Below are 17175 nucleotides of genomic sequence, written 5' to 3' on the forward strand. Positions count from 1 at the left end.
AAGGCAGAGATCAGGCCATCCCCAGAGAGATGAGCAGGTGTGGCCATTTACAAGCATGTCTGGTTATATTATAAACCAACATAAGAAAAGTTTGAAATGGTTTGAAAAGATCTGCTAAACAGTTTTAATGTTTCATCCCAAATCCTATTTACTCAAACAAGAGCCGATCAAGGTCACAGTAAAACCCAGCCTGCCCAAACCTTTAAAGCTCATGTAATTTTTTTTTTTTTTAATTTTTTTATTCTGTCTTCTCTACTAACTGAATAGGTACATTTTGGTAATCCTTGCCTCTGGACAGGCGCAGAAGTCTTTTTCTTTCTGAATGGCTAATAACAGAGCCGTTCTTCCTGTCTAATGATGAAAGAGGTGGCAGTCAAGTTCTTTTTCTTAGATGTACTGTGCACTCGGGGCAGACCACAGACAATTTTGAAACCTACAGCTACGGGAATTGCTCCCCCTCATAGGTACAATTCTGGGGTTTTTTGTTGCTGTGGAGTATCACTAATTTACCACTTCCCCCCCCCAGTCTATGGACACAGTAAAGAATTTTCTTTTTTAACATTGAATAAATGCAGCTCACGGGATTATATTTTTTTATAGGGAGGGGATAATGCGTTATAAGACTTGTGGTGTAAATTCAGTTTGGATCCTCCCAAAATTCTGCCAAAGGCTGACTGAAAATCCCTGGCAGAGGTGTTTTTTTGATTTGGTGGGTTTTTTTGGTTTTTTGGGTTTTGGGGTTTTTTTTTTAAATGCGAGCAGATTGCAGAATTGTTAGTGATTTAAGGAGATGGATTTTATGCGGTGGCTGGGTTTGGTTTTTTTTTTTTTCCCCTGCAAGACTCCACCACTCTCAATATTTTACTGAGTTGGTCAGCTCTCAGCTTCTGCCACCACTGAGTGACATCACTGGCCGGGTAATGATCTCGAAAGCTGCCCCGCCAAGTGTTTCACATTTGAATTCACCTTCCGAAATCCACGGCATCATTTTTGGCCAAAGTAATGTCAGTCATTGCCGTCTGCGGCGAGTACAAAAAGGACCCCCTAATGGCAGCCATTTTTATTTGTTTCTTAAGATCCAAAGGCTGCTGAAAGAACAATTGGATAAAGTTGAGGATTGGAAAAGCTTGATTTTCTTGTTCCAGTGAAATGAAACTCCCGTCCTTTTTTTCTTCCCCTTCCCCTTAAAAGCTGGAGTCTGCTAGGGGGTTGTAGCTGTGTCAAAGCCGTTGGGATGCCACTGCTGATCACTTTAATTACTAGGACTAAGGAGGATAAAATTAAAAGTAGCACCATTGAAGCAGTGGAAGAAAGCTTGCCGAGATGTCGGTGAACTGTGAAATATAAAAATTGCATACCAATACATTTTTATAGGAGGGAAACAAGGAATTACATTACTTATTCTTGAAGAGTTTGTCCTTAAATGGTGAAGTTTTCATCGCTGTGCATCCGCGTGGCAGATCTTTAGACCATTACAAAGTGATTGGGGGAAAATAACAGAACAAACTTTAACGTCTCTTTGGCATGTCAGGTTCATGTTGGAGGGTGAAAGATTTTACTGAGTTTTCTTTTCAGCTGTACGGGGTGGGAAATCCCTGTATGTGTGTTTGCATGGTCTTTTCTTGGTGCAGAGCTTCTCTTCATGTCTCCTTTTTTTTTTTTTTTTAATATCTCTGTTCATGCCTCTGTACTTCTTCCGAGTGCTTTCCTTTCCAAAATCTGGGGGGTTGATTTGCTCTTTCATAATCGTTCTGCACCTCAAAACTTAATCTACCTACTTTTTCTAGCTCTCAGCTTCATTGCTCCTTCCACCAGTGTTTCCTCTGCCAAGCTCAGTAACCGAGGGTTCAAATACCTGAATTGAATTTAAGCAAGAACTAGGCTGGTTTTTCTCTTATCCGCTGGTGATGATTGGCTTAATCAGCACAAACACAAGCCACAATAATCTGTGTTTGCTTGGAGATCCCCGGGATGTTAATGACTATGCTAATAATTCAGGATACAAGCTCTCTTTCAGGAGGAGGGGAGAAAAGGAGAGCAGGGAATCAGCCTGCTCGGTTTAGGGCAAATTTGTCACAAACACGTAACTGGTTTTAGTTTAAACTACGTGGGCTATAGTAGATTAAATTGTGTAACATTAAACCACATGGGAGTCTTAATATAAATTTCGCACGTTCCTTCTTAAAAGTCATTTAAATCAAACCCACAAGTTCCTATACCCCAGGAATTACAAATAGTGGAGATTTGAGCACTTTTATTTCATGTAAAATTCAATGTAATTTATGTTACCTAATACTGCGGGTCGAAATAAAATCAGTTGCTGTATCAGTTGGCTGGCTAGAAATTAAATTAAATTGATCTATTATAGTGCATAGGAGCAGGGGGGAAGCTTTCCTGTTGTCTTTCTAATGTGTACTTTACCAAATAAGTTTTTGATAGAACTGTTGCTCTGTGCCTTCTGGGAAGTTAAAGGATGAGAAAGCAAACAAAGCCAATGTGCCATCCCGCTGCCTTGCAGGACCCAGGCAGAATTGTCTTTCCAGGGGAAGGACATTAGGAGAAAAGTAAATCAAGGCAATCTGATAGGGAATCGGGGTTCTGTCACTCAGAGAGGAGATATTGTGCTGTGTCCATATACTTTGTTTACTGTAGGGTTTTATGAGTTGTAACCTGCCCATGCAAGCTGTTAATGAGGCTAAATCTTGCTGCTTGAGGATTGAATTACAGCACACCTCTGGGCTAATGGTTATAAACAGAAAGTCCCATTAGGGCTGCATTCGGATTCAGTCATTTGCATTTTTTCTATTGTGCCAAGAACAATGCTGAGTAAATAGCTACAAACAAACAATTTACATGGAAATGGGTAAAATGTACCTAATTAGTATTTTGCGCTTGTTTTATTAATGATTGCTTAAACTAAATAGCACTTAGCAGCAGCTCTCACCAGCACCTGCAGGTGTGGGATGCTCAGTTTCTGGGTTGGTGGGAAGGCTGCCAGGAGGGCTCTCCAAAATTAGGCAGTTTGTTATATTCCACTTAGTTCAGGTCAACTGCCTATACCTGGGTTTTATCCTGGTCATTATGTCCATCGTACGGACTTATCGGCAGATTTGACTTAAAGCCAATCGGTGACTTTGTTGTGCTTGTAAGTGTTTCTAATACTGAGAGAAGGGAGGGGGAAAACCGTCCTAACTTTGAAAAAAAAAATTGTATTTTTAAGGTGAAAACTGAAATTGTGTCCCTTATGGTTTAATGGATTCTTATAGATATGTGTAAACACATCTTTTTTTTTTTTTTTTTTGTACGGTGGGTTAGTCTTTTCCAAAATTTCATGCTGTAGAAATTTGTAGAATATTATTGCGCTTCTAAGAGTTAGGAGTGGGACAGCGCTATCTGGGATGGTTCCAGTATGATCTCTGTAATTACTGATCAAAGCCCCACTAGCAGGATGTTTTGAAGCTATGCAAAGTCTTTTCTGCTCTGGCATCTATTATTGTTTCATTAATTTTCATTAGTTTCGGTTTTGTTTTTTTTAAAAAAGATGTATCCATTGAAGTCAAAGAAGAAGATTCCTTTCCGTGCCTCAGATTTGATGTCACTTTACACATTGAAGTCAGCTTGGTGATGGGAGTAACCGAAAGCAACATCTGACTTCTTGTTTCAGTTCTATGACGGAATGTTACTCAAACAAGTAGTTCAATTTAGTAAAACCATTTTTGTAGCTAGGGTAAAACTGTCTGCAGTTACTACTTTGAGAGAAAAGTGTCTGAGAATTTTCATCAAGGTATTTTTATAAAACATAATTTATAAATGCTTGAAATTGCAAATAATTTGGTCTCTAATGCATTAATAATTTGGTGAATGCTTTAAAAAAAATCGGATTCATGGATGTCTTTAAAAATTGTGGTGTGACACCCAACTGATATCGAGCATCCTATTTATAATGTGGGCCAAGCACCATGCTGTAAACCAGTTACTATCATGATGATCAGATTGAGAATGAAATTGCATTTCTGTCAATTACTGAGTTGGCAACTGTTCAATATATCTTAGCAGCAAGATGAAGAGCGGCGTCGGCAGCTGAGAGAGAGAGCTCGTCAGCTAATAGCAGAAGCTCGATCTGGAGTGAAGATGTCAGAACTTCCTAGCTACAGTGAAATGGCTGCAGAAAAGTTGAAAGAAAGGTCAAAGGCATCTGGAGGTGAGCTGAGGAACCTTGTACCTTATTCCTGTGGCAACCTAGAAACCAGAGACCTTTTGGGGTATCACTTTTATTCACACTTCAAAACATTTTTGTGGGTAATTGTTGTTCATCAGGTGCACATATCAAAAGACCTGGCCATAGATGTTTCCTAAATCAGCGTTGTGTCACTTAATTTCCAACAAAAAAAAAAGGCATATGTGTGATTGAAAGAAAGAGGTGTTATGTGAACAAATAGCTCATATTGCCCATTATTTACAGATTTGTCATTACTCAAAGTTTTTTAGAATTTTTTGTTGTTTGTTAAAATCTCTCCAATATATATTTTTATATAGGAGCGTGGACATAATTTTGGGGGAAAACAAAATTAGAAATACTTAAGAAACTTTATTTTGTATTAAATGTGTTCAAAAGACTGCTTGGGAAGAGAATTTTAAAGGTGGCCCATGGGAGGTGGGGGCAACAACCTTTTGATTTTAAATGGCAGTCTTTTGACATACCACTTGCCTTTACAGATTCTGAGTTTTATAGTATTGCTATAATGTTATTAACCTGACTTTGAAATGTCATTAAAATTCATATACCTGCCAGTGCTACAAGCTGGAGTAATGTAGTGTCACTCAAACTCAAATGGGTGCTGAGCACACGTTTCAGTACAGGCTTCTTGCTCTTTTAGTGTCTTCTACATATTCTAAGGGGAAATTGTTTTTCTCATACTAACATCTAATTGTAAGCCAAAGTGTCAGGAAAATCCAGCTTTACATTCACGATGCATGTAGATTCAATAACAATATTTTTTTCTTCTCTACTACATGTATTTTATATGCATATATATTTAAATACAGTCTTATTGTACTCTGAACCCTGCACTTCTGTTCCATTTAACACCAAAGAGAAAAGCAGTTAGTTGTACATCTCCCTTGGGGTCTGGTCTTCAGTTTTCCTCTCTTTGCCCAGTAAACCAAGCTTGCCAACATAACTCTTTTTTGTGATAAATAGGAAATTACATCCTTGATGGGGAGGGAATAAGACAGGCTGAGCAAAATGGCAGAGTACTTGTATATTGACTATGGTGTTCTTCATCCCTCTTCACAATTTGACTCCCCATCTTACATTATTTAATTACTTTCTCCTCACTGTTTTATCGTGCCTGTACATAGCTGTTCCTGCCCTCTCTCCCCTCCAGGTAAAGTACGCTTTCTGGTTATATCCCGAGTGCTCAGCTGGGTAGTAGTTACCCTCTTTTGTCGCAGTGACTCACTTGTAGTGTTGCTAAATATCCCGGTATACTGCTTTCTGGGATGTGGCCTTCCCTGTTCATATTTTCCTCTGAATTTTGCCATTGCTTTTCCTACCCTTCGTTCAGTTTATAAACAGTCTCAAAGATAACTGTGCACTGTGCATATATATTAAAAAAAAGTATTTTTATATATAGATTGCATATGCACTCAGAGAGTTTTAGTGTTATTAAAGGAGAAGACAGTATCAGTACTGATGACAACTTGTTTATAAAGTTATCACTACTATACCTATTGGGTTTTATCCAGTATAACAATTTTACTGCTTTCTACTTTTGCATGTGCTTTGAGTTATCTCCTTGGTCTATATTTCCTACCTTTGATTTTTCTTTGTTCGTACAGTAGTTCGGCCAAACTATTGGAACTTCTCTTGGACTTCCAATTTTCATTCCCTGTCTCCTTTTATTCCTCTTTGTTCTTTTCATGTCAATGTGCATTTTATAGCACTTCCTTCTACTTATTCATTCTCAAAAAGCTTTCCTTATGGCACATCTTCCACATGCTTCTGCTACACTGCTGGTAACGTGAGGTGCCACGCTAGATGTTCACTCAAGAAATTCATTCTTCTAAAATGGAGTAGGCCTGTGCAATGGCACCAACACTTTGTAAACCAAATAAATTATAATTATTTCAGGGTTTAGTCTTTCTCAATTTTGATTTTCACCAAAAATTAGGATTTAATAGACAATCTCTTTATTACAACTGGATTCTGAATATCACCCCTGACTGCATTCACATGTAGTAGGTTTTTTTCCTGTGTATAGTCCTGTATTCCCTATACAATACCCAAGACAAGCTTATAGTAATATCTTACGTCTTCCAAGCTGTCTTGTCCGTTATGCTTCATTAATCTCTTCTTCTGCATTGATTGCTACATTTTAATTTACAAAAAGGGAATGTACCAAATAATTTTCCTTTCTCTCAATTCAGTTATTCCAGAAAAAAAGTGACATTTCAGCTTTGGGATTTGGGATTTTTTAAAGACTAACTTCTTGCTCACTATTGTAGGTGAAAATGTGATCTCTTTCAGTGTTTCTATATGCTCATTAAGAGTTTCCATGCTTTGGCACTGGTGCTACATTCTCTGTTAAAAAGCTTTATTTAATCATGGTCTGAAAAACTCAAATGCCTATGGCAAGTTGAAACTTTCCTGGATAAGCAGCATCCTTTGCTATGAAATCCAGTCTTTTTCATAGGTTATTTGGCATGTGAGACAGAAAATACTTCTTTCTGCCAACTGCCAGAGGGTTTGGGATGGCAGCTTCAAATTTATTAGATGTCCTACTAGCTTCAGGCTGATAAGCGGATGGCTTGAGATGGGTCCAGGGACAGTATCAAGATAGGAATCCAAATAACCTCCCTTTTCCCAGCAGCGACGGGACAACGGAATTGACATCTTATCTAGGTATTGTCCCCATACAGTGGGACATCCGTCTACTCTTTTGGGATTTGGGTAGTGTGTTTTCTTTAGTCTCTGGCACATCTCCATCCTTTATTTGAGGTGGTGTCTTTGTGAGGATGTGGCTCTGATCTGGAGGTGGTGAGTAGGCAGCAGAGGGAGGGAATAATGGAGAGGACAGGGAGTAAGACAAGCATAGTGTGAAGAGGCTTTGGTGCCAAAACTAGGCAAAACTGTGAGGGGAGAAGAGAATGAACACAAGAACGGCACAGAAAAGAGATGTTAGAGGAGGAGGGAGGGAAGAACACAGGAGAAGCATCATCCAAATGTATTGTAAGACAAAAAAAGTTTTCAAAGAATTCGGAATTCAAAACAAAAGCTGGAAAGGTGTACTGCAGTTAAAAAACTTACCAAAGAGAGCCAGCTGCCATTGGATTGCACTTGTATGCTTAAAGTTTTCAGGGTATGTTACGGATTTTATGTCTGAGGCAGTGATTTGGAGGGAATGTACATGGTAGCTCAGGCTTACTTATCATGCTTAGTTTCCGACTCAAAATAGTGTGAAGTCCTTGATTTAATATTTTTAACAGGCAGTATTTGTGTTAGTTGGCAGTAACTGCTGTACTTTCTTGTCGTGACATCTGATTTCTTGTACTCTGAACCAGTATTTTGACTCTGCATTTCTCCCATTCCCTGCCTTTGCTTTCTTTATTACTGTTCAGGTGCTCCTGTCACATTCTGTAACCTTAAAGTGAACTCCACCTGAAAGTAAATAAACTAAATATCTGAATATCCACAGGCTTGAAGGATTTTTCAGAGACAATCCTGGAGGCATCTTCCCTAAAGAGCAAGTACCATTCATGCAACTCTGGTGGCAGCTTAGATATGCTTCTTCCACTAATGTGGTCCAACCCCCATCAATGCTTTTACCTCTCTAGGAAAATTGTTCCTTTTTAATTTCATCTAGAAATTGATGCAGTCTGCTGTCTTTCACATTTACATACTTTTCAAGGAAGCAGTTCTTTAGTACTCTTCTAAATACATGCCCTGGTTCTAGACCAAGTGCTTAAAGTTTTTCACACTAGTAATTTGTTCTTTTCATAAAAGATATCTGTTATCTCTTCGTCATGTTGTTCCTTTTATCATTTATAATTGCAAAATCTTGTTGTAACATGCTCCCTAAACACATTTCCCTTTTCAATACACTGGAAGAACATTGGACTGAAAAGAAAACCTTGAGTAGTTTAAAACAAGGAATCTGTAGATTTTTAAAGATATTTGAAAATTTCTGAAATTACTTCAAATGAATGCTTTTAATTGAATTTTTTTTAATAAAGTGTAAACGTTCTGATAATCATATTCAGTCAAAGCCTGCCAACTTTAAATTAAATACTAGGTCAGGTCATTATCTGACACTAGGAACTGGTGTCTTTGACATTCCCATCTCTTTTGTTACCTAAAATGGTGGTGTCAAAGACAGTGCCTCTGATCTCATCTCGCTATATTAAATTAAAGAAAATCAAATAATCTAATCTAAGCATTCCCTTAGTATGCAGCAGTCTTAAACCCTATCATCTTGTTTAGATTGTTTTGACACATCCAGCATCCTTCTGGATGACTGGTAATCATGAGCTGACCTTGCAAGCCGACTTTTTTTGGGTGCTGTGGAAAGTCATTGCCTGCCTCTCGGCTCGAGGTGGGTTTGGTTTCCCTCTGCCACTGCCGGGTCCCTCTTTCTTTCTCTTCCACCTCTTTCGAAGGTCCATGGCCCTTTGCTGCTGTTAGCCCGATTGTGCTTTCAGTGTACCGCCATGAGCTCCAACATGGGTTTAAGAGTACCATGGCCCAAGTGCCACTGAATTTCTCCGACACCATCATGAAGGATTTAAAATCATGTGAGAAGGCTAGCTCCTCATTAGAAAAAGTAGAGATGCTTTGAAGAAAATTCAAAACTTCAGAATTGTTGCTGTTGCTGCTTTACCATTCTCTGGTTTCTCTTCAGTCTGCTTTTTACCCCATCCCTTTTCTCCACTTCATGGTGATCACACTGTGCCCTTCTACTTTGTTCACCTACCTCTGCGCTACCTGAGACAACTAGACTCCAGATCACAGAACCTTCTCTGTGAATTTAAGTGGGAACAAAAAGGATGTCAGAGAGGGTCCTGTGTTTCTGCCCACCCAATTGTACACCTGAAGCACCATCTGTCAGGTCCCAGATCTGGTCCCAGATACTGGTTTGTCTGGGGAGAGATGTTGTTCTCCATCCATCTGGCTCAAGCTGGGGCAGTTTGGAAAAAAGCTGACTCTTCCAGGGACCATTGAGAATTAGTGGAGAGGAGCCCAGGGAAGTCATGGTGGTCAGCTGAAAGGGAGGGGTCCTACTTCACAGACCTCTGCTCCATCATACATGCAACAGGTGTTGAATAAGACACTGAAATGGAAACTTCTTTGCTCCTGTCTGTCACAGCAAGGGCCTTACGCTGAATTGGCGGAGGTCTGCAAATGACATTAATTACGGAGGAATTGAGGGAGCAGCTGGTTAAAAAGAGTGGCAGACATATAAAAAAGTCAACTGGCTCCTAAAATGGGAATTGTAGGGACTGTGGAGATAAAAAGATAAAGAAAAGAAACAGCTGTATGACCTTCGTGTCAGCAGTGTGGGCCCGAAGTGCAAACTTCAGATCTGGGGATGAGGTTTAGTGTATTTCAGAGACAGATGATGAGTGATCAGCACCAATCCTGGTCCAAAATTCCCCAGACTTCTGGTATTCAGAACTATGGCATCTTGGTACTATGTTTGGGATCCTGTTTGTTTATATGGCATTTGAATGTAGCAATGTTCTGTAATTATAATTAGTATTTTTTCCTATTGTGAAGTGTTTGAAAGTTCCTTTAGTTACTCTATGTCTTCTTTTTCCAGACACACTCCAGCCTTCTCTTTTCTGTCATTTTTACACGCATGCATACATGCACAGGAAAAAAATATTTGTATAAGTCTGAACAAGTATAGATAGCATTTGATATGAGACTTAAAAATGTGTAAATACAAGGCAACTACATGCTTTGAAAGTACTAATTTAGCTTTTGTGGACTTTAATTTCATTATATATTTGTATTGAAAATATGAGTCAGGATTTTTTCTGGGATCTGCTTCACAATTCAGCACTTGCTATTTGATCTTCCTCAGGTTACTTACTCTTTCTGTGCCATAATTTACCTGCATCATCATCATAATTGTAATTATAATAATTGCCTACTTCATAAAACATTATGGGGCTCATTTACAAGTGATATTCATAAGCTGCTCTGAGAAACTCAGTAGAAAGATCCCATAAAAAATATAAAGTATAATTACAATTATTATTTTATTTAAAATGTATGTAGCTTACAAACAATGCTGATTCAAAGTGGTGCAGTGAGGCAGCAATCTGTGAGTGTGCTCTTGCTACACCTGAGGTCAGCGCTTGCTAAGTGTGGTGTTCCAGGTGGTGGTTTTCCTCCTTGTATCAGAAGTGGTAGGAGATGCTAACACGTAAGCAAGGTACAGAGATCACTGGTCTGTGATATATTGCGCAAAATCAGGAGTAGCAAGTCTCACTGAGCTGGGAGTTAGGTACCTGGAGCTGCTGCCTTTCTCAAGATATCACAGGTCACAGGTCCTTCTGTTGGCCAGACCCATCCAAACCTGCCATATACCGGCTTCAGCACCCATCCTGCATTATAGAGAACCGAGAGCCTAGGGGAAATTATTTTGACTCAAGTCATAAGGAAAAGCACATGTGCTTTTCAGAGTTAGCCAGAGATTCAGCACAGACAACAGCTACTGCTGAGGCCAGACTCTACCTTTATTGTAGCAGGAGTTTCCAGCAGAGCCCCCTGTGTGCATATTGAATTGCATCAGTTTAAAGATAAATCCATGAGTGGACAGAGCGAAATCTCCTTCCAGACTTATGTAATGATTTGCATTTTTATCATAACTCAGCTTGTTCTCTGAAGCGTTCTTTTTTCTTTTTTTTTTTTTTTTGTGTGATGTGGTGCATGTACATAAGAAAATACTAACCTTAATGCTGTATGTTCCTACAGATGAGGATGAGGATGATGATAATATTGAGATAGATACTAATGAGGAGGTTCCTGAATGCTCTGTTACTGGAGGTGGAGATGAGCTTACTAACCTAGAAAATGACCTTGATTCAACGGGTAATTTAAATAATGGCTATTTTGTGTATTTTGCATGACTAACGCTCCATCATCATATAAATACTGATATGCTGCTTCTCTCTGTCATAGCTTTATTCCTTTGTGTCTTTTCAGGTCTTTTAAACCCTAATGCTTATTCTTTTTGAATATTTTGCATTCACATTTAGTTGAAATTTAAAATCAGCATCAAAATCATTATTTCCAACAATGACAGATTTAAATGTCTCTTGCTGTGTTTGATGGGGAAGGGGATCCCAGGCCAGATTTGTAAAGCAGAACCACCTACATTGTCCCAGCAAGCAAGGTAGGCAGGCCAGAGGAGTGAGCAATCGCATTGGTAAGTGCTGCTGCTGGTCTCTCCACTGACATTCTGGTCCATGTGCTCAGTGAAGAGGAGCAAACATGTCTCCATTGTTTCCCTGTAGGCTTGGTATCCCTCCGGTTTCTTCCTGAGGACCAATTCTTGTATTTATACCTTGTTGCTCCAGTGGGTACATAGAGGTATAAATTTGAACAGAATTAGTCCTATTTACTTTACAAAGTTCAAGTAATAGATTTTTTAATAACACATTTTAAAAGCATTCATATTCTTGTAGAAATGCTTATACAATCTTAGCACATGCTAGTCAAGTAATAATAAATCATAGTACTGGTATTTCCCCTTTCAAAATTTGTAACTGGTTCCTCCATAGATGATAAATATGTCAGGTTCTTACAAGGGAGATGCTTATTTAAAAAGGCATGAGATCTTCAAAGATGTAAAGGTAATTGCCCATCAGTAAGGAGCTCCTCTGCTCACAGAGTTGCTGAAGGAGTTTGTTCTCTGTGCAAGTCTGCCTGTTACCAGCAGCCCTGGGGATTGCTGAGGGCTCTTTGTAGTATGGTGTGCTTCTCTGCCAGGGCGTTTCTGCCCCTCCAAGTTAGCTCGAGCCTGGAGAAGTGTGGCAAGCACAGGACAGCATCAGGATAAAGGCAGTACAAGAGACAACTTCTTACAGCATCCTCTGGCTTGGTTCTGCCCATGCCAACTGGACCCAAGTTTGTAGCCCATAATATATAAAATCAAAAGACTTTATTTATCGTTCACTCTTTATAAATTAAACCAACAATGATGTGCATATAACACTTTCGTTCTAGTCTTTTTTGAATCCAAAAGATTCGAGTCCCAGTGACTTACCAACATTTATTTCTGTGGGCCTTTTTTCCTGAGAGATACCTTCTCAGGGATACAAACCCACTGCACAACGCTTCATCTCCACCGTGGGAAGACATTCTGGAAAAAACCTGGGATGTTACTTTGCAGTTCAGTCTGCACAGTAGCCAGAGGGACAAACGAATAAGGAAGGAGATGGGCAATAATACAGAAAGCAGTCTAATGCTGTGATAGAAATCAGTGTACACGGATTTCGGTGGGATTCTGCCAATTCATACCAAGTTCTAATGAAGGCTGAATCTGCTGGGAGCACCTAAAAGCAAAACTGTAAGGGCCATTTCACATTTGGGATCATTATGACCACCTTCACTAATTTGTCCCTGCTGAATCTTATTCCCTCCCATGTCTCTCAAGAAGAGAAAAAATTTGTGTTTTTACTACCAGTTGTGGTTTTAAATATTGCATCTATCTGTATTTGTCAGTACTGCTACCATACACTGCTGTGAATGTATCTGATAAAATGTGAACTTCTTATATCATAGTTATTACATGATGTTTATGTATAAACCCACGAGAATGTGCATGTGCTTACATGTGAGCCTCAATTAAGAGCACCCTGGCTGGGTGTGTCAGAGGAAAGGGAAACTATCCTTCGTCATAACCCAACCCAGCCCATTGCTGCTGGAGGCAGGCATCATTTGATTGCCAGCATGCCAAAAATGTTTTGGCTAACGTGAATTGGAGCGCTCCAAACCTTGGAAGGAGCTGTGCAGCAAAACAGTCATGGCTCTGCTTTCCACACCAGTTGGAAGTTACCAGCCCACAGTGAAAAACTCAGGCTGTGCCTATAGAAAACCATAGCAACTGCTATTTTCTCTGTGTTTGACCCAAGGCCCAGATGTATGTACATAATATACACAGGTGATGCTGCATTCGCTCCGTTTCAGGGGCAATTTCTCGCATGGTGCTGCATGTAGAATATGTCTCGGGGCTTCTGTGCCAGCATTATTCTGCCTTCCCAGGGTTAGCTCCATAGATCTGTGCTGTGGTTTGTTATTAACACCTTTCTCCTTATTATGTGTATATATGTAGGTAACTGTGTGTGTAGGTGTGTTACAAATTCATATAGTCAACGGTCACGTACAGAATGAGCATTATTGGGAGGTAAAATTCTCAACTCTTATTTTTTTGGGCTCTGATCCAAGTTGCTAAAACTGATGAAAAAAAATTTGGGGCTTCGGCAGACTTTTAATCTGTCCCTACAAGGCAGTTACAAAGTGTTTTACGGCTCTCACAGCTTCAACGTATTCTATAAATCATAGTAAAATATTACTAGAAAGCTGTCTCTCTTGATATTGAAATTTTAACATTGAGAAGCTGTGCCAAGGAGCCTTAGGATGAATTAGTAGTTCATAAACTTAAGGGGTTATCAGTACTTAGAATATGTGATAAATTGTTATGTGTCATCTTAAAATAAATGACTCTAAGTGTGTTTTTATACCAAAGTATAGGTATGTACAGGTTGGGAGTAACTTAAAGTAAACACTGTCTACTTTCTGTATTTTTTCGTCTACTGTCTTCAGGCACGTTTACTTGTTCAGCTGGGTGCTACATGTATTTTTTGAGAGAATTCAGGCATTATCTATGTACGTTACACAAATCTACGCCAATCTGAACCACTATAAAAATAATTTTCCTTCTAGTTTTTACTTTTTTAGTTTGAAATGATAGCAAAGTGAATGAAATCTACCTTTTAAATTGCTACATTGTTGTAGCGACTCTGCATTTAAATGCATCTCACTCTGTTGTATGTGGTATTTGCATATTTAGCAGAACAAAACAGTAAGTTGGTGGATTTGAAGCTGAAGAAGCTCCTAGAAGCTCAGCCACAGGTGGCAAATTCACTCTCCAGTGCTGCTCAGAAAGCTGTAACTGATAGCTCAGAGCAAGACATTAAGGTAAGTTTTGATTAATGCTTTTGTCTCAATACCTGTGTGTTCCGATTTCGGGTTTGTACTTCGTGAGGAGGAAAATGATTTCTTATCAATTCCTTCACAGTGAGAAATGCAGAAAATCTTCATGGCAGTGCAGTTGCATAGTTTGCAATGCCCTGGGCTTTTTCCTGTTGATTAATCAACACATTTTCCTTTTTTTTCTCTTTTTTTTTTTTTTTTTGATCTTGATACTTGTCATTGGCATAACAGGAAGAGATATAAGAAGCATTTCTCAGTTCTTATTGCTGAGGTTGTCACTTAATTCAGAAATACAGCACAGGCAAGACTCTCCCTGACTTTAATGGGAGCAGGATTGGACTCTCAGTGATTTGCTTCACTCCCAAGTCTGACCCTCTGGTTTTTCTCCATTAAAATTAAGCCGTGGTACACTTTAAAGGCATACATACTTGGGTGCTTGACGAGTGCTTCTGAGAAAAATAGACACGAGTATGCAGCGTATGTGGTTCTTTTGCCTATTCTTAATGTTCACCACTCGAGTATAAAGCTCACACAATCAATTTTTCATTTCATTTCCTTAATTAGACCCCTTGTGTTCTTACTATTATATTTTTTAAAAAATAGTGCCTGTATGTCATTAATATCCCTATGGCTCTGGGGCACTTCCAGTTGGGTATAACTTTTCACCCACCTGCAGTCTGGGGGGAAAGCACTGCTGACTGAAAGGATTTCCTTCCCCAGATACAGAGATGCTTTGAAGTCCCAAAACAATGACTTTCATTGCTTTTCCCTTACACTGTCGGTTCCTATAAATTGGTGATGAAAGTGTGTGGCAGCAGCAGAGGACTTTCGGTCTCTATCTTTGAACAAAAGGAAGCCTGGATCAAGTCTGATTTTTGCGTTCAATTTAGCTTTCTGCAGTGGATTTAATGCAAAATGAAGCTGGCCCAAGAATAATACAATGGATTGAAAAGGCTAACTGAATTAGCGGGCTTAGAGGAATACATTTGTAAAGTGGCAGAAGTCTCCAGTCATAAAAAGGTTTCTTAAAATGGGATTTACTGGCTAATCACACTGATATTTTAGCATGTTGCCAGGCCTAAAAAATTAGTCATGTTTGTTTATTTTGGTAAAGACTCTGGTTTAGTCTGTCAGATGGTTATTGTGCTAATACCAGGAAACCACCTTTTATTTAACCAGAATCATAACCACCCGATTAGTGCAGCTGAGAAGTCATCCAAAGCATATAAGCAATACTTTTTTAAGCTTAATTCAACAAATGACACACGGGCCGCCTCTTAGGGTAATTTGGTATCACCTAAGCTGACGAAAACGGTATTTCTCTTCATGAAAAGCTTCCGTGAAGGAGTTGCTTTTTTTTTTAAGGTACTCCCACAAAAGGTGCAACTAACAGTTTATCTCTGTGTATGTCGTTCCAAGGAAGAGTTGGAAAGCAGCATTATAAGGAATATACAGTGTCCATCTGTTCTCATGGAGCTCTCGGCATTGAGGTGGATTTGTTTTTTAATAAAATGCAGTTTACACGTTTCTAAATGAGGCATTCTGTGTTTGTGGAAAAGGATAAACTGTTACCTTCCCTTGGGGATTGTGTATCCCCGGCCTCCTTGAGGCTAGAGAATAGGCCATTGGAGAACTCCCTCATTACCGATTGTCTCAATGCAGAGGAAGGGCAAAGTCTTGGTAGCTTTTGATAACCAGTTTCAGCATTCAGCAGGCTTAGCTATTAGTCATGCATCTTAGCCTTTCCCTATTTACTTTCAAAACACTTAATAAAAATAATAAAAGATTAGGTATAAAATGAAATATTTGTTTGGTACACAGCACCTCGGTATCTGCAGTTTCCACACACTGCGGTGGTTCAGTCTTCTGGGATATTTTGTGTTGATAGAACCATTTGAATTTGTTACCAGTATTAACATAGGAAGCCCTGGAAAAGATAATTGTAGTTTCCTTAGCTGTAAAGGGCTTAGTTACAAATCTGGCTTTGGAAAGTTATAGCTGATGAAATGCAGTTCAGTGGGGTAGTATTATAATCCTACCTTTTAGCCTTCATCCAGCATTAGTGGTTTATCTCAATGGGCATAAAATTAGAAACTAGTTCTTCTTGTCATACAAGTCTGTGGGACTACAGAAAACGACTGATTTCTTTACCGGGCAGGGAGACAGGCTAAAGGCAACACACTTTTAAAACGATACAGATCGTGTTCAGGGGTAGAGACGCCACTACTTGGCAGCAGCATGCGCAGCGCTTGGCAAATCAAAGTTGCAAAGGAGTGATTTTTCATTTAAAATCGGCATCGCTGGCAAATACCGGTCACAATTAATAGGTCTAGCTGTTAAGTAAGTACAGAGTCCTGCAGGAGGGTGCCCACGTAGCAAAAAGCCAGTCATTGCCACAGCACATTAAACAAAACAAAACAAGTTAATCACTCTTCTCCTTTTTTTCCACAGCTGATACTTTCATCCTATATAAACCGCAGCCTGAGTTGTGAAATCCTCTTTGCAAAAGCTGCGTCCTGTCCCCTTGCCGAAACATACCTTTCGAATTCATGTCTTCCCGTTTGTAAACAAAAGAAACTGTTGTATGTCTGGGTTTTTTCCTAGCAGAATGGAACAGAGGAACATCGTGCTGAGCAATTACAAAAAGCAGCAGAACGGTTTAGAAATCCCGTTGTGTTCAGCAAGGACTCTACCGTCAGAAAAACTCAGCTCCAGTCTTTCAGTCAATACGTGGAGAGCAGACCAGGTAAGAGAAAATACAAAACCTGTTTTCCCATCTTATGATTTAATAATATTTAACAATAAATATATGAAAACCCGATAATGTAAGTCCACATTTCAATACATAAATATCAAGCTTTATAATAATTTTACATGTCTTTCCCCTTTTTTCAAGAGATGAAAAGGCAGAGATCAATACAGGAAGATACAAAGAGAGGAAATGAGGAGAA

General features: G+C 39.2%; 1 protein-coding gene across 22 annotated transcripts in view; it reads left to right on the forward strand.

Annotated features, from left to right (window-relative positions):
• Positions 1 to 17175, forward strand: part of EHBP1 (EH domain binding protein 1) — a 229641-nt gene that overhangs the window by 171966 nt on the left and 40500 nt on the right. For 7 of the 22 annotated variants that reach the window (XM_054821276.1, XM_054821286.1, XM_054821297.1 and 4 more), the window contains 5 exons: positions 4054 to 4201; positions 10982 to 11098; positions 14082 to 14209; positions 16829 to 16970; positions 17121 to 17175. The exon at positions 17121 to 17175 is cut by the window's right edge and continues 52 nt beyond it. In XM_054821276.1, the coding sequence (XP_054677251.1) occupies positions 4054 to 4201; positions 10982 to 11098; positions 14082 to 14209; positions 16829 to 16970; positions 17121 to 17175 (590 nt within the window). The remainder of the gene's footprint in view (positions 1 to 4053; positions 4202 to 10981; positions 11099 to 14081; positions 14210 to 16828; positions 16971 to 17120) is intronic. The other 15 variants (XM_054821280.1, XM_054821284.1, XM_054821292.1 and 12 more) reach the window with 10 other exon arrangements.

This window comes from Grus americana, chromosome 3 (assembly GCF_028858705.1).
Source record: "Grus americana isolate bGruAme1 chromosome 3, bGruAme1.mat, whole genome shotgun sequence".
Classification (NCBI taxonomy): Eukaryota; Metazoa; Chordata; class Aves; order Gruiformes; family Gruidae; genus Grus; species Grus americana.